This window comes from Fopius arisanus, unplaced genomic scaffold, assembly GCF_000806365.1.
Source record: "Fopius arisanus strain USDA-PBARC FA_bdor unplaced genomic scaffold, ASM80636v1 scaffold00005, whole genome shotgun sequence".
In the NCBI taxonomy this organism is placed as follows: domain Eukaryota; kingdom Metazoa; phylum Arthropoda; class Insecta; order Hymenoptera; family Braconidae; genus Fopius; species Fopius arisanus.
Genome location: NW_011887744.1, coordinates 2,036,172 through 2,057,779, shown reverse-complemented (window position 1 = coordinate 2,057,779; position 21,608 = coordinate 2,036,172). Strand labels below are relative to the sequence as shown.

The following is a 21,608-nucleotide window of genomic DNA, read 5'->3' as shown; positions in this document are numbered from 1 at the left end:
TCGTCACGTACCAGACGCAAGAAGCCACTATCACTAACGAAATCATTTCAAAATGACGATTCCGTCATAAGACCCCGACGTCAAAGTGCTTTGTTATTTTTATAGCATAATCCATCCCAGAGCGTGTGATTTCCAAGATTAAAATTTCAGGGATAAAAATATTATACTTCTACGGAAGAAAAAAATTCATTTAATCATTTATTTTATGGCGGGCTCATTAACATTTCAACTTTTCCAGTCTCATACATTGTCTCGTACAAGACAGTTCTTCACGAGTAAAAGGCAATTGTGATTATTATTTTCTGCCAAGGTCTCAACTTATAAATTGGACATTGATTATAGACACATTCACAGTTGCCAACAATTTTCATTTTTTGCAATCATTAAAAAAAATACCACCACATTAAAGACGATAGAAACAATTATGAGGTAATTTATATTTGCACAAAGTGTCTCGGTTTTTTTTTTATCCTATTTCGTTACTCGTTAAAACTGGAAATTAAAAGATCAAAGCTGTTTCAGTTATATCAGATGGGCAATGCAAACCCTTCGGGCTCGGAATTATCACGGAAAAGAAGAATAACCACTGTTATACGATTTCTAACCAATTCTCTATGTGAATCGTGGAAAATTAACGGACATAGTACTCATTACCAATTCATCAACGCTTGGGTGTATGCAGGTTTATAACCATTGGTGAAATAGCATGGATTTAACTCGACCCACTGTGATCTTGCTAGAGAATTTTCAACATGTCTAAATTACATTTTCCGTTTGATGTTAAGATTGCTGAACATATCTGCTATAAAATACACCTACATCCTAGCTTCCTAGTCTGAATTGTTTTTCATGGCATAAATTTCAATTACATCGAATTGTCATGGTTCCACTAGTTTAAATGTATTTTTTTTTTCTACATATAAAATAATAATTGAATATTATTATTATTATATACAATTATATTTGTAAACACGCAATTAACTTTCTGGATTTTCGAGAAACATTTTCGAAGAGATTACCCAAGCGATCATTTAACGCACTTCATTTACGACACCAGTACGGATATAATTATATTGAATATTACATAATTACAGTCAAGTCACGTCAAGCTTCTTATTTCCGGATCACGTCGACTCATAAACCGAAACGAAAAAAATCTATCGCCGTTCCACGTCGCTAAATCTGCCATTAATGATGAAACGCCGAAAACGCTTCCGTCTGCCCTGAAAAAAGCATGCTAATCGCGAAAAAAAAAATCATCAGATGGTCCACTGAATCTTTGCTCATTCTATATCCCGACAAAATGATCCGCATGCGTTCACGCATTCCCCGGAGGTGAAATAGCTGGCCACCGGGTTTCTCCTTTCCTCATCAGTGAATTTCTCGATCTACAGATGGAAAAAAAAATACAGGGAGGACCGATAACAGCACTGGAGGAGGCGAAAGCATGTGGGAGTTGATAGTGGTGCTGAGGGGGGTGAAGGGGGATATTTCCATTTACCCCTCCGTGCCTCATCCTCATCGATTCTCCAACTCTCCCACGGGTTATACTTCTTTGCCCTCCCGCCAGCGTATAGCTACGAAGAAATTCACTTTTGGAAAAAAAGGGAGAATGCGCGCGAAAAATCAATGCAGCTTCACCATTGGTCAGAGGACAACGAAGTGTGCACGTCCATTGGTTGTTTAAGGCACGTGGGGGCGGCGCTTAAAGATGAGCTCTCGCTATGTCATCGTTTATATTGATCCTATGTTCGCACGCACAGTGAATATCTCCGTGAAATACGGTTGTGTTGGAACGATACACGAAGATGAATATTTTTTTTCACTCAGAGAAAATTATGAAAAAAAAAATTATCTTGTAAATAAATTAGCAGTCAAACGAATGGGAAACTATGGCGAGACGTAGAAAGACCGACCGACAGGTACTTACGGATCCCTGAATGAATTTCACTTGCAATAATTGAGGAAAGGGTTTTATGAATGTGAGGAGAAATACACGGGTTAGCGTGTCATAGTGACGACTCGTTATTCACCTGCGGATGCTGCTTAATTACTTAATGAGATTAATCGCGATGACATAGATTCAATAATTAATGGTATTGGAAAATGCAGGTGTTGGAGATCCCAGGTACAGAATACCGGAAATGAACCCGAGAAATGGACTTCTTGTTGATTGAATTATTGTGGATTGATTGTGAATTATCGGGAATTTGGGATGATATTGAATGTACCATGTGGAGATGTGATTAATGAGAGGTAAATGTACGATTGCCTGTCGGAATCGCGCGGGAACTTTTGGTTCAAGGGAATTTGTAGTGCAGAGGGGCAACACCAGGTGGTGAATTCTTTCTGCCAGGGCTATTTCAGGATGAAAGGCATAAGAATGGGCCTAAGCCAGGGTCTAGTTACTCTGGTTTCCCTTCAATACACGTATAAATCTTTCGCCTTTTACTAAAGATTTCCGTGGAGGGGAACAATTGATGAGTCTATACTCAATTTTTTGTGTACCCGGCTATTAGCTGGGTCGTAATATAATTAAAACAGAATATCTGATTCTTACGAGAATTTTAATTACCATGTCTTATAATTAAAATTATAAGAAAACATCTTTATTCCATCCTAACCCGAACTGTTCATTTAAAACTGCGTAGAATGAGAAACTTTAATTTTATTCTGGAGTTTTTATCATTTATTAAATTATACAATTAATTACACACCATAATTTATGGATTGACATTAATTAATATTTTTATTGATATTGCAATTGAATAGCATTGACGAGCATTTTACATCCAGTGATTATTTTAAAAGCGTAACTTCATTTTTTTTTTTTTTTTCGGTTCGAGGAATGAAATAATGTATTGATAAAATGGGAGGATAATTCAATGATGTATTTGTCGTCATGCTAAATTCTCTGTAATATTAATTTATCGGGTGTCAATTTCCAGTGATTACTATTGCAGAAGTTGGGCTCTTGATTCTCACCCTCAGTCGAATTTTTAATAGCACATTTGAACCGTTAGGTGAATCGTTTTACTTACCCTGACACTTAAAACCCCAGTAGTTCCTCGCACCCTAAATGTCTACCTGCAGGTCATAACTGCCCCAGAATAGGTACTCTGGTTTCCCTTTAATTTACGAATAAGTTCTTCGTTGAAGATTTTTGGAGGAAGCAAGCGAATAATGAGTCTTCATCAATTTTTTCTGTGACCAACCTAGACTTAAAATTGATTTCTCTTCGCCCAATGAAATATTCGAAAGAAAAAATCCATCTTTAATATCTGCTTTGTACAATCGAAAAAAAATGGGATTCACTGAAAATTCGTATTTGAATTGTTCATTGATCCGACTCGAACCCAATTTAAATGATTGCAAAAAATTAATGCGTGGTTATAAATGTTTTTAATAAATGACAAATTTTATGCATCATGCAATGATGTGGAGTTGAATTTATGATTTTGCATGTGCATTAACTCGACAAATTGGATGATTGTAGCAATAATGAATTATGGTGGAAAAATGGCGTAAATCAGTATGACCAGGAGTCTCCGGAGACTCCCGTCCAATTTCATTGGGCCGAAATAATCTAATGGCTTGACAAGCTTTCGTACTGATGCACGCATTTTTTTTCTCTCCCATGTATTTAGGAAGCTGTTGTAAAAAGGGATGAAGGATGCGGGGGTGTTCCGCTGGTGTACAGTGGGTGTGTTTTGATGGATTAATTCGCGACAGGAATGGAAAGCAAGGACCGGTCGGGGAATAGCGCACTTTTTTTTTTCTATTTTTCATTTTTTTTTTTTTTGGCTTCTCCCCAGATGGGCGAACGAGGGTATAACAAATGATTCGTCTGTCGGTCTGTCAATTTTCCGCGGCTGCGTTCCGGACGCATGTATAACTATCACAGCATTTGCATCCCGTAAATTTTTAAATATTTCATGGCTGTGATCAATGATCAGTAAAAAATTAACTCCTCCTCTCGAAAATAAAAAAATGTTTCATTAATTTTTTGAAATTTTTATACGGATATATGATAATTGTAAAGAAAAAATCGTTTAAGGGACTGGAAATCATTTCTTGCGATAATAAATAATAAAAGTCAGAGTCCATTACTTTAATTCGATAATCCAATTACTGCAATATCTGTCCCATCAAGATTTTGGGTTTATAATCGAAAGAACTTGTTATTTATCGGGATGAAAAAAAAAAGAGAAAATTGGAGGGGTGTGAGAGATTCTCCACTAAACACGATTTATTTATTGACAGAAGGCAGTTCCAGAGGGGGGCTGAAGGGAGTCGAGGTGGGGGGCAATAAAAAGGGACCCTTTTGTTCGATTGAGCTCTGTTTACGTTGATTAATTGCATGATCTTTGATATGTCGGGATGGGGTGGTATCCTCACGATGTGTCTGTTGTCTGTTAACATCCGTCCGCCCCAATACTCACCCCTAAAATAATATTCTCGACCTGTCCACTGTAAATACTCCCTCTGATATCTCCTTTCTGGTTTGGACTGAAAAATTAACCACTAAACAATTATCTTCTTTTTTATTAGCTGAGTAATTACAATTAATTTCAAAGTCTTCCTTAAGTTCGGAAGCAAATTAAAACAAAAATACTCCAAATACTTCAAATAAATTCACAAAATTTTTCTAAACATGTCCATCTCGATCTCATTAATATATCAATTAACTATGTCACCTACAATAATATGTAATACTTATATATAATTTTCCACATAATTATTTACATGTATATCTTTTTTATGAGCATGACCATTTACATTTGGACTTGCATTTCTCTGTGTGAACTCTTGGCAAAATTCTGGATAATTCAGGTTTTTTTGAATTGTTTAAATAAATAAGGGATTGGGCATTGACCACTTGTTGTTTGGAGTGTGTATAAAGTTGTGTAGGTTTGTCCATAACAATACATTATTGTATAAATTATTGGGAGCCATGTGGGCCTTAGTCACGGTGGCATATGGCGAAGTCATGAAGTCACTAGGTGGTCCGTAGTATATTATCGTACCTGTCGTCGAATACGGCATGGCAGGAGGTATGAGTTCCTCGGCTATTTGTCTGACAACAGAGTCCAGCTCTTTTTTTGTCCCACTTTGGACAATCATCGCACACATACACACTTCGGTGTACTGTTATTCCAGTCACCAGTCGCACATTTGTCATAATACGTTGAATTTTTTTTTTTTCTGCACTCTCTCTCGCGATGTTTTCACTTGAAATATCGTCACGGGGTTGGGGAGTGAGTGAAATTTTTTCAAGTCAAATGGACCATGTTAGAAATATGTACTCGTAAAATTTTATACCTTATCGTGTCAAATGAAGCGGATAATTCTGGTGGAATTATTTTCTGTGTCAACTCGGCTGGAGAATATGATGATAATTCATTCCATTCGGAATCATTGGGATTTTTTATTTTTATATTTTTTGTTCAACGAGTCGCGGATGAAAATTTGACAAATAAATTCTTCACATTTCTCAAATCCTTCGGGTAATGCTATTGAAGATGATTTTTTAGAAATTTTATATTGCATTGAAAGAGAAAAATAGTCTCACATTCTGCGTATGTCTCATATTTGATGCTCTCTGTGAGGAGTTTACGCTGATGTTCAGTATTTATCTTTCCATGACTATGGGTGTTTGAGTTTGGTACGTCGATTCTGCAAACACCAAGTGAAAATCAAAACCCACCCAGTCATACTGCAAACTAATTCGATCATCCAGTGGCTAGTCAAATTTCATTTAATTCCCAATATTTACATACCAAGCCCCCATTTTTCCTGATTTTTTCCTTATTATTTAATAATAATGCACTGATAATTATTTTTTATTAAAAAAAATATGGAGTAAATATTCCATGCAATCAATAAATAACTCAATGACTAGTCATCCCACTAAGCATTTCATCACGCAATTATCTTTCATTATCTCTTCGATATTGAAAAAAAAACTGTAACAAATTATCTGTTTTACAAAATATGAAAATTGATCGGGTGAAATTAGTATTTGCATGTGTAGAGAGGAAAAATTCTCTCGATTCTGATGAATCAAAGAGAAGTTGAAGGATTATTAGACGTAAATGGGAGTATAGCTCAGTGGTAGAGCATTCGACTGCAGATCGAGAGGTCCCCGGTTCAAACCCGGGTGCTCCCTTCCCTTTTTTTTTTCTCGGAATCATAATTAATTGAAACGAGACATTATCAACCCTCAATAGCATGTGATCTTTTTACATTTTTTTCATATTGTCGATTCATCTGTTGTGGACTTGAAGGTTTCACGAGCACTTTTTCCCTGTTGGGAAGTGTGAAATGAGGCCGAAGCACAGCATGATATTCTCGTGAAAGGCTTCGCACTTGTAGAGCAATAATTATACAAGTGTATTCCCGGCAGCCTATTATCACGCGAACAATTCGTGGAATTGGACTTATTGGTACTGCAAACAGGATAGATGACAAGTGTTTAAATTGGACTTTGAGAAATTGGAAGGGGAGCTGTAGTAAAGGCAAATATATTTAATTCTTTCGATCATTTGCGGGGCAATGACATTGAATAGCAATTGTAGGAAAAATATTTTCGAATTGGAAGAAATTATGGTTTTCAGTGGAACGCAGAGCAAGAGTTTGCCAATCCGGAGAATAAAAACAATTTCCTCTTCCTCAGCGATAAGTCACAATTGACATGTGATAAGCCCTTAATAATTTAAGCGGTCCTCAAAGTGAGCGCCACATATTCTCCTTCGCCAGCTGTGGCTTACCAGAAAATCGAATAATTCTGGGTGGTGAGTAAGGAGCCCAAGTATATGTGTAAAGAATATAATGCTGAAGGGAGAGAACCGCATACGGGGTGGATCATAGACTAATCCACATCGCTCTGGTGGAGACCACAGAGGATATGAATCACGCAAGTGTCAGCCACCTGCGACACAACCAAACGTTAAAGCCATAAACCCTACTAAATATTCTGTAAATCCGTGAAAATACTTCTATGGGGGATTTTCGTTTGTGTGCTGAAGTCGATCGCGCCAATTGGCCACTCGCCAAATTAAATGTATATCCCCTGTGTTAAGAACTTTCAATTGCCTCAATCCTACGACAACTGGCCTCATACATTTCAACCATTTCACTATGAAATGGGTCACAGACGACTTTCTGCCTTTTCGTGTTGTTCGCATTTATTTGTCTTGTCCAATATTTTTCATCGAATCATTGCTATTTTATTTTTCTTCACATTGGAGATGGTTAACAAGTGTCAGTTCCACTTGCACTTAATTGAACAGTTATTTTTTGGTCCATTTAAAATACTGATTGATTATTAACTTCGAATTGTGGATACTATTTGAATTATTCTCAAAAATAGGATTTTTTTAGGATTAGTTTCAAATGAATTTCTGTGTCACTTTTTCCATTGATTTAAATCAAATGCGTTTCTCCAAGAATTATTTAAAAAACCTGAATAATACACGAAATCGGTAATAAAAAAATTATCAGCAATAATAATAATCACCGAATCGATTTGAAATTCTAATTGACTGTATTTCAACGATGATTTCTCATCCGATATTTATTACGTCGCTAAACTGTCATTTGATAAAGACATTCGATAATTTAAATAAAAACATCCACCCCGCACTCCTCCAATTAGTTTCTAGATCATGATTCAATCATCGCAAATGTTGTGCTCCATTTGATACGGTCCCCCTGATAAAAATAAAAAAATCGTCGATTGGAAATTTAAATAATAATGATGAATGTATAATGATCATAAAGTAGATAGGGTGTATGCGAACTGTAAGTGCCGGGATTGTCAGAGCATTAAAGTCAAAGCCGTCTATTGAAATTTGGATGTAAGAGTCGAGGGTAGGTATAACGATATAGAGCAAGTTTGAATGCCAGATGGTAGATGCCCGGCTAATCCACCATTATCGTTAGCAATGATCGGACTGAGGCGATCATTTCGATTCATGGCGTATGGGGGTTCCAGAAGGGGGAGTTCGACCATCGACCTGACTCTTCCAGAATTCAGAACAACTCATGCGAATAGGATTGAAAATGAGATCTGGCCTTTTGGTTTTAATCAACTCGGAGATACAGATGAGTTGGCAGTCAAATAAATCACCAGTTCTCCAACTATCATCCGAGGTACCCTCACGTATCAATTTTATGTGGAACATTCACTACTAGGAGTATTTTAAATAATAATAACAAAAATATTTTAAATAGTAGTAAAAAGAAAAAAAACGGTTTTTGAAGGAACCAAAAAGCCAGAGTTTCGGTGACTATCGAATTTTGGTTCTCCCAAGTGGTACCATTTATATATACTCTCAGATTTTCATTGATCGGATATTAATTGGTAGGATAAAGTAATTTTGTGTTTACAAAACTTGCTTGAGTAGCAAATAAATACAAAGTAACAGCGTTTTACCAGTCAAGTGAACCCCCTCTGACGGCTGATGATCTAATTTAATTGACACCCTAATAGCCAACAGAACCGTAACTGAAGAGGGATGAAAATATAAGGGTGGTTGAAACGCGGGAGACGCATGGGATGAAGACAATTGAATTTTATAGGGGTTTGCTCGCTTAACCAACTAATTGGTTTGCCTAGATCATTCAATAACGTGTTTTTGCTTATTTATTTGATTATAATGATAATAATTCCAAGCTCGATAGATCCAATTGAAGATGATTGAACAGTAGCTGAAAATAAAATTCATTACGTTGATTACCTCGCATTATTGCAACTGCAATTACTGGAATGCAAATTATAAAATTTTAATCATGCTCCAAAATTAATTTGCAAAAATGCAATTTATGCTCCCGGAGTTATCTATTTTTGATGCAAAATTGATATTATTCGACACTCAGAATGATTGCAAAATAACGAAATTATCCGCAGTATTTTCAATCCATCTCCACCTTCAATTTTTAAATATTCCTCTTGATCAAAAAATTTGCCTTCCCAATCGCGAATAAAATATTTACATTGCCAACTCTCAGGTTAGATTAGTGAACCACAGACGAAGTTCTTCCAACTTGTCGAAACACTCTTATCAAAAGAAACGCCGGAGGAAACTTTTCATTAACTCCTTTTCCCTGCATATCTGAATAGACAATTCGAGTTAAACATGCAACTCTTATAACTCTCTTATTGAAAAACTTTGGTGTCAATAGACCGCAAGAGTGATTTTCTTCATGAACTGATATTAAAAAAGAGAAAAAAAATTGATCCTTCGATCTTGTCAAGGCCCCGGGGGGATTCGAACCCCCGATCTCCTGTTTACTAGACAGGCGCTTTAACCAACTAAGCCACGGCGCCGACCTGCTGTGCCAAAAAAAAACCATCCACATGAGCTATACCACTTCAATCCTCACGATCACATTCGATATTCCCACACAAATAATATTAAACCACCAGAATCGCTTAATTCCACCGAATAATTCCGTCAATTACCCGTTGTCGGTAAAATAGGCAAGCAAATTAAAAAAAATTGTGAAAATGTCCATCTGCCCTTATGGTGATTCACATTTTCTTATTGGAAGTAATTTCTGAAATTTTCAAAAATGCCTCAACATTAATCCGCAAAACTCAAAGAACCAGTCGTTTGATTCCATCACCCTTATGAATTACACCCCCAAAGGGGCGCAGAGAGTGATGTTGCGCGTGCGTGTACCTCGGAGGGTTGGAACAACCCTCCACCATCCCCCGCCCGCACCACCAACCCTGGAAATGGAGATTGTGGAAATGGTTGCTCACAGGGTTGTGCGATTCTGCGAGGTAGGGGATACCTAACTATCTCACTTGCTTGTCGGCATTGCTCTCTGTTTATCAGCGGGACGCTCCTGCCGAGTGCCTCCGTACCCAGTGGATATCCGGCCATAGTTCCCCGGCATCCGCTAATCAAATCGCACCTTCCGTCAGATACACCGTCGAGACACCTGAGAAACGTCACTCGACAAAATTTCAAGTAAAAATAATAAAAACTTAAACTAAACATACCATCGCCGATCGGTAGATGCTGAAAATTCGGGCGAATGTTGGAAATAATTTTTTTACAAATGTGGAGAAATAAAGGAACGTGAAGGAGTAAAAAATAAAGAAGAAAAGGCGAATGGTTCCGATCGTGTATCGACAAGGTCCAAGTCACGGAATCCGGGCTTCTTTCTTACGTGCCGGCGGTCTCCTGGCGCGGCTACGAAAGAGAATCCGCAAAAGGAGCGACGACTAAGTCAATCCCAGTGACTTTTTCATACCAGCTGGCGGGTCCCCAGCTACTCACCTCAAAAATCTTTATCCTCTATCTTTCTTTCCACTCGTGTTTCACCATCAACAAGAACCAACGTATTATACACGAAAAGGACTCCTAAGATTTACATCATCGGTCCATGGCTATGGATTTACATTGTCATCCGTGTAAAAACCAATCGCTAAGGTTTCACTTGCTGTTGAAGAGCTTGAGGAACTCAACGATCGCTCAAATGCATCGTCGACCATCGCCGAGGTGGAGTGCATCCCCCAATCCCCACGTGTCCCAGTGAAGTTATCCAATTTTTCAAAAATAAAACAGCAACGAGCCCTGGAAAATAGCGGAATGGATCAACGAGAGAAGAAAAATTGAAGGACCGTGTGAAGAAGTTCATTGGGCCGTGGCCATAACCAAGGTTATGGTCGAGATAAACTTGTAGCCGAGTGCAGCTCTGATAAGGAAAAACGATCCGTCGGATCTGGGGGACTTTACGTTGTGTGACGAGTGTCCCGCTGGCAGTGGGCCCCTTCGGACGCTGCCCACTCCATACCGTCGGCTATTCCTCATCATCGTCGACTGGCAAATTAATCAAATTCATCAATAAATCTTCGATTCATTCTCACGTGAATATTAAATCTCCAAGTTATTGAAAATAATTACCACGAATGCACGCTGATGGCATGTTTTCCGAGTTCGGGAGGTCTTCAATGATGACAAGGAAAAGCAGGAAAAAATTGTTATTGAGTTGTGCTTAGGAAGTACGAAGAATTTTACGTATTCTGTTTACAAACATTTCAACAGTCAATCAAGTGTAACTCGAGAGTGGGTGAGTGACTCAGTGAAGACGTTGGCTGGACAAAATTTAGCCATTACTCCGAGTTAAACTTTAGTGATTGATCTTCAAGATAGACAATTTTGTCAGTTGACTGTTGACTTTCACATTGTGAAAACAGTGCTTTTTCTTTTCTGAGATTTTGGTGAGGGTTTGTGGGGAAGACATTTGAGTTGGTGACAGTTAGACTGGAGCTGTATTTGCCGTATGCACCACTGCCGGGGGGTGGAGGAATCCTCCCGGCGGTGTCGAGTGGCGGTGGCTGCAGACCGGTGTTACTCGGTGGTGTTGACCTGTCAATGTCAGCAGCGGTACAACCATCACTAAATGCTCCACCAGTCCACAATTCCCTTCATCCATCCACCGCTCTGACATCTCTGCCACAATTGACAAGTGGGTCCGTTATCATGCCCCGTCCACCAGCCACTGGTATACCAACACTTGGAACACCTATTCCAGCAGCTCACCATGATCCTTCGGAAATTGGTGATGCACCTGCCAACCCTGATGTCCTGCTTGCCTTACTAGCGAGGAATAAAAATTTTGAGGGTAAGTTCGTAATTTGTCTTTTTTTATTTTCATTGTCGATTAAATAGTCAGGATATTTTGACTGATGATCATATCCGTCGCATTTTAATAATTGTTCCCTTGATTTTTCATTTTTATCCTTGATAATTATTCCAGTAACAATTAATCTGTAAAAATTAGGCAATCATCCGCTGGAATTTCAGTTTCCGGGAATTCCACACTTGAAAACTTCGGTTTGATGATAAAAATGAAAATTCCCACCGAATTATTAACATTCGAATTTTTACAACCGGAAGCTTGTAATTTTTGAAAAATTCCCGTAATATAAATTCTACTCCAATTTTTTTGATATCGATCTAGAATTTTTACATAAATTCTGAAATAAAAAAAAAAATTCCTGGAATAGTCGTACGTACTGATATTAGTAATCAGGGCTTATCACATCACCGCAGATGTCTGATAAGTAAATAATTTGTAGTAAATGGAGGCATAGCCGAAAAAATGAAAAATCTGCGCACTCCCATTCCGCCTTACAACCGAGCAATTCCATGGGCTATTTTCTGTTTATCCGTGTATATGTGCAACAGATTGCCACTCGTACATAATGCAGGTTACGACTTATACTGCGTTGCATATACTTCCAGCACGTGAGTCCCAACATGGAATAAACTCGTATATTTTGTGTTGAAAAACGTGTCAAAGTGTTCCTCACATATTTCGTTGGGGATTATGACGGGGGAGCTTTTTATACCAGAAAAACATGTGCATTCATGATGGGCTATCAGCTCCAGTGACACGTAGACACATTGCGATAATTGGGTGTACGACCCCTCTTGAAAATCTCAGACATTCACCTGTCCATTTGATTTATTCATTCCCTCAATCTCGGTGAGTGGAGCAAGGTCGAAAACGTCGTTTAATTATGCACAATACGATATAGAACGACAGACCGGAAGACTCGTGATGCCACTGTTCCTATCTACATTATTCAATTAGCAAAGACAAGATGAGAAATTGTTATTACTGTCTCGGTACAATAATTTTTCTCTTTTCGTTTCGCAGTTGGGGAGAAAATTCACGTAAAAAATGGAGTTCCTATTATATTCTACTCTAGAGACTTGTAGATTCTTCATAAAATTTCTGGGAAATTAAAAAAATATTCACGTCAAGTGAAAAATTTAATAACAACTCGCGTATGATCTACTGAAATTTTTAAAAATCCTTTGGGTTTTCATTTATAAATTAACATTAGCAGAAATAATTCCTGAGTTAATTCATGGAATCATTTTGAAAAATTGCCGCTTCCTTCATTGGTTCATTAATTCCAATAAAGTAATATAATACAACAATTCCATTTTAACATTAATATTCAATGCATTCCCCGATCCACATCTTTGTAAAATATAAATCGATGAATTTTTAATGAGAAAATAATGAATTCTCGTCGCAAGAAACACAGGGAATAATTATTATATAATCGAAAACGAATCCCTGAAAAGACGATGGATAAAAAAAATGAGAAGGAAAAATAAATATCCACCAATATGGAATTCATTTGGTCATGGAACGGTGTGGTCCCTAAAAACATTGATATATATCCGTTGGATCGTGGAGAGATCTCCCGCGAAATAGTTTAGGAGCAAAAATATCGATCGGAGCCGATATATAAATGAGAGCATGGAATTTAGTCGTGTGGTGCATTCGGATATAAAAAAAAAGTCTCGCGGTTCACCGCTGTTTGAATTCTCTCCTCTTTTCGTTTGGAATCGAAATAAACCGACATCGAAAGAGAGTCGGCACCATACCAAAGAGAAACGAGGAAAACACTCAAAGGGCGTGGGACAAATGAAATGGACTTTCCGAATAAAATTATCTTGTTTTTCCTTTTATTTTTAGTAAAAGGTGAATGAATAAAAAATGCCCAAGGGATTGACACATTTTCACATTTTCGGAGAAGATGTGGCATCGATTTGCTAAATGAATGGGGGTATTTTTTGTTTTTAAAAAAAAATGTCGTGTACCGTGGACGGATATTTTAATACGATAAGTGCTGGAAAAAGGCTGAGGGCCTAACGTGCTAGCCTCATAGTCCGTGTTGGGGCTGGTTTAATCATGTAATGTGTTTCGCTGGGGGCACGGCCACCCTGCAATCAATACGATATTGCTTCGAGCACGATATATAAATGGGGATGCGTTTAAGACCCAAAACACGAAGCTGAGGTAATGGGGGGAAAAAATATTTTTCGGTATTCGAATTGCGAAAGCCCATGGAAAAATGAGGATTCGCCTTTTCGCACACACTCGGAAAATTATTATTATTATACTACGGAGGAGTCATTTGCTTTTGTGAAATATTTTTTTTCATTAAAAAATGTTATTTCTGTATTTATTATTTAATTATTTCTTTATGATCAAGAATTATATCATTCCTCCAACTTAAGCCGTGAAATGTTGGATATAGATTATTCTCAATATATTCCATAATTTGCATAAGGAAGTCAAGAAATGCAAAAGGCAATTGGAAATGAAAAAAAAATCTAAACCCAAATGAAAAAAATAGGGTCTTCTATTTTTTCGGTTTGTAGCTGATTTAAAGACAGGAATGCAAAAACGTATGAATTTATATAACAAATCAATTCACGACATTGTCTGGACGAACGCCCTTATCAATTTATCACCATGACCTTCGGATTATTCCGATTGCAACTCATGATTTTTGTACACCGAAGAATTCGTACGAAACGGACCTTTCGAGGTGATAAGACTTGACCACGACGCAAAAAGCGTCACGATATACCACAAAGGCCCAAACCTCCAGTGATTAGAGTATCGGAACTGATTTCCCCTCATCGTTGGGTAAGGTTACACGGATGTCCACTGCTTAATCTCCCCACCATTTGTTTATTTATATTTATGTGAAGATAAGGAGAAAAAATTGTGAAGAGATCAGAGGGAAGAAAAAAAAAAAAGTCATGTCACAAATGGTTAGGATCGAGGCAGAAGCTGGGTTTTATGGAAGGAAGGGGGTTGGCTGAGTACGAAGGGTGGCCAAGTGCAGACGAGGGTGGAAAAGAAAATGGCGGATGGGGGATACAAGGCAGAAACGCCCAAGATGAAACTTTCGAGGAAGATATATATATTTTTTTCCCTCTTCGCTTAGAGAAAGGGGATCTCTTTTTGTCAACTTCTACACTAGGGGTTGAAATACCGCCATTTTTATTTCTTTCACGTACAGCCCCTATACTTGACGTTTTCAGATCGTTCTCGAGATATGAGGAGTCGAACTAACGGAAACAGTTATCGATATTTATGGTGGTTTTATTGGAATTAATTGGGTATGGAAGTGATGATCAATTGTTATTTTATTTCGGTGGGGGTTGGTCAAACCAGCTTTCAAGGAAAAGAAAATCCTTTCCTCGTAGACAGAAATTTCTTTAATGGTTTATTTAATGAATGAAGAAAGGCGCTCAAATTTTTCAACACTGGGAAAATTTTTCTTGTTAAATTTCGGTTTATATTTCTTCTTCACGCAATTGCGTTAACCTTCATATGAATCCAATTAGAAAAATTCAATTTTTGCAATAATTACTGTAAAAGTTAAATCAATAATTATGCGCCGTCGAGCCAGAAGTTTTCCGTTGTGATTGAATTCATTCAAAACACGATATCTCAAAGATATCTCCGGAATTCTCCTTTTCATTCAATACGCAATCCTTGAAAATTATTCCGCAAATCAAAACAACGATTGTTATTATCGATTATCGATTATTCTGAGTGGAATTATGAACGTAAGATTTTATTAAAAATATTGAAAACAAAGTAATGGAAAAAATGGAATGACAATTGGTCGATGGAGGAAAATTGAGGAGAGTAAAAATAGGAGATCCGAAAATGGGGTAAGAGTCTTTCCCACTGAATGACTCAAAATGAATGGCCACAAAAATTAAAAAGGTTCTCAGGGGTTGAAATTTTGTGTCCTCAAACAGTGAATCGAGAGAACCTCTCATTGGGCACTCGTGGAAAAAATAACCAAGTGTATCTAGAGGGAGACGCAGCACGCGTCTAACTGCGGGAATATCACATTACCACAGCAGGATAACCCCTGGGTATTATCGTATTATCTAAACTGTTTTTTATTATTTTTCCGTGCGAAGAATTTTCACAGTGTCAACTTCCTGTTGTACCTCATTTACCCCGATCGATCAAATTTTTTTTCCGTCCATCACCCGAATTCGCGTTGTTTACGCTTCTTCCAGATCGTGAGTACATAATATCCGTGAGAGTAATATATACACTGTTGAAATTTTTTTGAAATTTCAGTCACAAAATCGTGTGAATTCTCATTTGAATGAGTTTGAATTAAATTTGCATCAAAAACTGTCACTAAATTTTTTATTTCTTCTTAAAACTACAAATTTGGAAATTAGTGTAAGTTTTTTCGTTCGCCATGATGATTTTTTTTTATTTTGAGCTTTTTTACTTGGAATTTTACATAGAATTTAATACGATTTTCAGGAATGGGGAGAAAAAGGGAATTCTTGAGGGGGAGAGGGTGTGTAAAAAAGGGTTCTTCTTCTCTTGCTTGATGTATCATGTATAAAAATAAATATTTTGAATTTGGATGTTTTTTTTTAAAGAGTTAGAAAATCCGAGCGACTACACCGTCTTGAGAAATCGGTTTCTTCGATAAGATTAAGAGGCCTCAAGTGCTTCTTTAAACGTCTGAAGCGTCCAAAGTTGAGAAATAATTTTGATAAAAGTCGAAGGGAAGAGGGGGAGGGATAAACCCCTGAGTTTCAGAAAATCAACTTATGACGACCGATTAGCAGTCGATGAATGCATCGACTTTGATTTTCTGAGAAGAAATACGTGATGAAACAGAAAGAGTGACGGATAAAGGAAGAATGATTCTTGTCTGACGTGTGGGGTTCAAGGTAGCATTGACGTTTGACAGTAGATAAAAGACTGAATTTTTTTTTTCTCTCGTTGTCGATCTGGTTATGTCTGTGCAATTTGAAAAAATCGAGTTAGTTATTATCTATCGAAACGGAGAAATCGGCCTCGAGGAAAGTCCACCAGCGAACAAGAATTACTCGGAGTTTCTGTTGTATTTTGGTTTACAATTATCAGTCTTACTGTAACTGAAATTAAATAGGGGAGAACAACTGCGATTAAATTTCTGAAGCCGAAAGAGAAAACGAGACATTGACGTCAAAAAGTATTCCTAATTAATTGCTTCCCGGAGAATTAATAGTTAATCAATTTTGACCAGTGGATGTGGAGAAATTCGTTGGAATTATTAATTAAGAAATTTTTTTCACTGATATTAAATTTTCGCGCAAATCTCCAGAAATTTCGCTTGAGCCGTCCCATTATTTTTATTCAAATATTTATTAATCATTCATTGGTATTACAATAATGTTCGCTCTGCTGGTACTATTTCTTGAGAAAGGTATGATATAGTGGCAATACTATTGTCTGATTCGGCAAAATTCCGCGTTGAGGGAATAAATAGAGAATCAATGGAAAATGAACAACATTTATTTACATTCGTTCATTCAGTTTCTCATTCAACTTAATATCCTCATCCGAAAAATAAAACTGTGGGAGAATTCAGAGATTCTATGATCGAAAAGAAAAATAAGAAACATTCAATAAGGAAATAATAGAACTAGTGTACGAATCCGTAGGAAATGGCCATGACGCGAATTATCAGACATCTGGGGGCTTGAAGACGAGATATTTTGATTACTCTTCATAAACGAAATGATTACATCATGTAATAATAACTATAATTAATCGGTTTGGGGTGTACTCATAATTATCATAGATTATCGGCTTCCAGAGATATACCACGATAATAGCTGACGGGGAAACAAATATCGACGGAATATTTTTTTCACTTTAAATTCAATTTCAAACGTTAATTAATTAAAAAAAAAAAATGATTCTATTATTATTTTTTTCTGTCGGAATATTAATCGACTTTTAATTCGATATCCACTTTTATTTTTGGTGTTCCTCAAAATTCTTTTTTTTTCTTTAAACAGTTTAAAATGTAATGTATAATTTAAATGTTGGAATTAAATTTTTTATTCCCATTCGTTCTAGGCTTTACCGAAAAATGAAAAAAGTAAACCGCGACGTATTAAATGAAGCCATCGATATAAGCGCTTATCAATTGATTATTGCAATTGCGTCAGCTGATTACAATGTTTTATGACATGTCCGCATCGGAGTCCGTTTTAGATATAATCTGTGTATATTCCAGCGGTTTCTTAAATAATCCATTGATTGTTTAGGATTTATTACTTGGTCAGCATAATTCAGGCATTCAAGTACTCAACTGACAATACCGAATGTCATCCTACAATTCAATGTAATCGAACATAATGATCGGTACTGCGATTTTGTTGCTATTATTATATAATCGAAAATGAAATTAATTTATGAAATATTCATGTCACTAAAAAATTCAGTTAATTGAACTCAATCTGGGTTCATTGTAAAAACAAAATATTACGATTCCTATTCAGTAAAACGAGGGAATATCCAGTAAAAAGTACGAATCACCCGGACATAAATACGCAGCAGTTGCGGACTTTTTATGATGCGTTCCGTAATGTTTATTGCACCTTCTGGCTTGCGAATTACAGAACTTTTACGTAATTCTCATTGAATTTTTTTTATAAGTGTTTCAACATTTGACAGGACAATTTCAATTTCGATAGATCTGAAGGGATTTTCCTCCGAATTCAAATCCCCTAAAAAATTAATTATAAAATAATTGAAAATTAAAACCAATATGCATACTATTATTACATATTATTATTATGTACTCGTTACAGTGCTGTATATCAGCGGCAAAAAAACATGCTCGAGAAAACGTTGCACTGAATTTTTGAAAAGGGGATTCCTCTCGTGTCCATTCTGTATACTTCGCAAAAATATAATTGATTGCTGAATGAAGCATGCGTTACGGGACAAGTTGTACGATGCAAGTCGTACGGTAATCCAAAACGTAAAAACACAAGCGGTCGATTCACGTGAGAACTGGCCGTAGGGTGAAACGCATATTCCGCGACATACAGAGTGAATGAGAGTTGGTGAGGGTGAGTTGGTTGTTTTGCTAGGGGATGCCTGATCCGTCTAGCCACCAACTGGAAAATGGAATGGGGCGTGTTTTTCAACTCGAAACTATATCGAAACACGTCTACCACTTCACTTTGACGTGCACGTGTGGTCATACGTACGGCTCCTGTTTACGTAACATAATCATGTATAGCGCATAATCAGTATATACCACAGTTCAATAGTTTGTGGATTGTGGAGAGGTGGGCCCCGAGGTTGCCTAAAGCAAAAGCCACATTGTTACTTGTAACTGAACGCGTTTGCAGATGGATTAAGTGACTCTTGATGGGAACTAAACGCAGTTTAGTCTATCGTGATTTTAGTCGCTCTTGTTTGCATTGCATGCGTCAATATCATTTCATTCTCACGTTTTTTAACGTACGGTATTTGATCTGTGGAATTTTTTTATTCACCCCTTTTTATCGCCCGCCATTTTGCCGGGCTTTTTGTCTTAAAAAAAAACATATCAATATACTGAATTTTACCGATTCTTATTAATTATTGTCATTAGTTTTATTCACCGGAGATTCCATGACGGAAAGTAATTTCAAAAAATTTTTATTCGTCTTATATACTCCGTATTTATTCTGCGAATTCATCTGGTAACCAAAAAAAAAATCAATCTACACATTTGCGTATAGCTCAGCTTTTTCTTTAATAACACTCCAAATCTTTCACGTTTTATTTATTTATTTTTTTGTTTTAGAACAGAAATGTGAGACACACTCTCCTCTCCAGAGTAAACGTGAGTTCTTTTTTTGTTTTTATTTATTTCTATGTTATTGCGATACAATTTTTTATTTATTTTTCACTTCCAACCGATCGATGAGTGAATTTTGATTGAAACTATCTGGCTGGGTGGTAGAAAAAATCGAGTGGCACTTGTGAGAGTCCGAAATGACTTTCAGATCTTTAATACCCATATGTCTAGTCGCCAAGGACTTACCTATCCTGCAAAGGCTGTCCTGTGCCAGTTGGTCACGTATCTCTTGAGCCAAAAGCCTTTGTACGATAGCCCATTACGAGTATTATACTTTTTGAGCTGTTTATTGTAGCATCTACTTTCGATGGTACTTTACACACCATGCGGGTCATTTCACTTTCATCCTGCTAAAGTCTTTTAAAGAAACAACTCTATCTGATACAATCGCATATTCCATTTGCATTAAGGTCGAAGGAATTAATCACTAGGAAAAGCATCACGTGATATTTAAGTGGAAAAATCGTTATGGAGCAGACGGGGATTTTTTTGTACTCTCGCAATTCAATGAATAGCGTTGATTGTGTTGATTACAAAATTACTTCTACCCAAAAATTTTAGATACAATAACTACTGTCAAATAATTCAACATTCTCCCTAAAATTCGGGATGAAGCTGAAGTGTTCATGTATTCCCTTTTAGAAAAAATACAATAGAGAGGCAAATGAAGGTTTAATATACGATCTATAAACCATTCTCCCCCACCTGCTACTTATTAATTTTTATCTAAAAATTACTGTCAATTTTAATCACAAAGTCGTCGGAATTTTCCACTATATGAGTGAATTAATTTCAATTAAACTCAGTAGATTTATATTGATTATTCAAGAACGTATTTTTAAACTTGGAATTTCAAATGCAATTTTCCAACATTGCAGTAGTGATTTCTACATGAAATTCCATGTGCAATAACTCTTGCCAAATAATTGGAAAAAATCGCCCTAGAGGGAGAATGAACAGCTCTCATAAATTCAATCCCTGACCAAAAAATACAATAGAGATTCAAATGAAGCTTTAATATATGTTCTTTTAACAAGATTTGAAGAATAAACGAAAAATTCACTGGTCCACCCGATAGTTACAAATGTCCATAAACCATCAGTGGAATATGGGGTCACATGGCGCTAAAAGGGACTTGGGGGGGCACCAGTTGTTCTGGCACGCTCTGACACGTGCCCCAGCACGTGGGGTACTGATGAGTGGATTGTTCATTCCAGCGGCTTTTTCGTCTTCACTTACAGTTGCATACAAGACCTGTGGGCGTGTTGTATACCCCACGAAGTACCCACGATTTGTCAGCTTAGCACGATCCACTCCGCACGCCCCCAAAAATAATAATTCAAATGGAATTTGCAATGAAATCTGCAGAAATAATGAGAAAATAATTTATTTGTCAAGTTGATTTACCAACTGAATAATTTATATGACATTGGCATGTCTTATCGAGATATTTATACGCCGATTTACTTCTGGAAAGTTAATGCATAATATTTTTATCATTGCAACAAATTATTTTGGGACTCCTAATCCTAGAGTACTGGATGCAAGTACTTTAAATAATGATTAATAAAAATAAACTCATCGGGGTAATTACGATTGATGACATAATTTTATATTTTCTGTATGATTTGATCTGGAAAAAATTGAGTCGTACGATTATTGATCCTGTTGGAATATTGACAAGTGAATTGTTGGGATATTTTAAAAAATTATGTGTGGTCGTAGCCACAAGAGCTTACTCCGCAAAATCGATAGCTCTCCACTCTCTCACTGTCCACAACTCCATTAAGATAATTACAATTGCCATCTCTCTCACTTGCCTCCTCCCTTTCCATTTATATATTTTTTCTTTACTTTCTCTCTAGCCGACGATTCATTCCACTTTATCTCACCCGTTATGATTCGGCTTGTCCAAGCATTTCTGGTCAATGGTTTTTCTCCAAGCTGTGATATAATTCATCCAGCTATGTCCTCTTCGTATCACCACCAATTGTGGGTTTGTTTGACCATGAAGAATTGAGAGCTCTTGATTTATTTATTGTACCCTTTTCTCTCGCTCTTTCTTTTATCTTGGAGAGCTATCTGGAGTTTGTCTACA

At 36.8% G+C, this 21,608-nt stretch overlaps 1 protein-coding gene and 2 non-coding genes across 4 annotated transcripts in view; 2 read left to right on the top strand and 1 right to left on the bottom strand.

Annotated features, from left to right (window-relative positions):
* Positions 1 to 6,097: 6,097 nt before the first annotated feature.
* TRNAC-GCA (transfer RNA cysteine (anticodon GCA)) lies at positions 6,098 to 6,169 on the top strand. The gene has a single exon. It is a non-coding gene; the product is annotated as a tRNA-Cys (tRNA).
* Positions 6,170 to 9,257: 3,088 nt separating this feature from the next.
* TRNAT-AGU (transfer RNA threonine (anticodon AGU)) lies at positions 9,258 to 9,331 on the bottom strand. Its single transcript has one exon. It is a non-coding gene; the product is annotated as a tRNA-Thr (tRNA).
* Positions 9,332 to 9,913: 582 nt separating this feature from the next.
* The window catches only part of Lim3 (Lim3 homeobox protein), a 33,934-nt gene continuing 22,239 nt past the window's right edge, over positions 9,914 to 21,608 (top strand). The window contains exons 1-2 of one of the 2 annotated variants that reach the window (XM_011315995.1): positions 9,914 to 11,640; positions 19,457 to 19,495. In XM_011315995.1, the coding sequence (XP_011314297.1) occupies positions 11,391 to 11,640; positions 19,457 to 19,495 (289 nt within the window). In that variant the 5' untranslated portion in view covers positions 9,914 to 11,390. The remainder of the gene's footprint in view (positions 11,641 to 19,456; positions 19,496 to 21,608) is intronic. The other variant, XM_011315996.1, reaches the window with a different exon arrangement.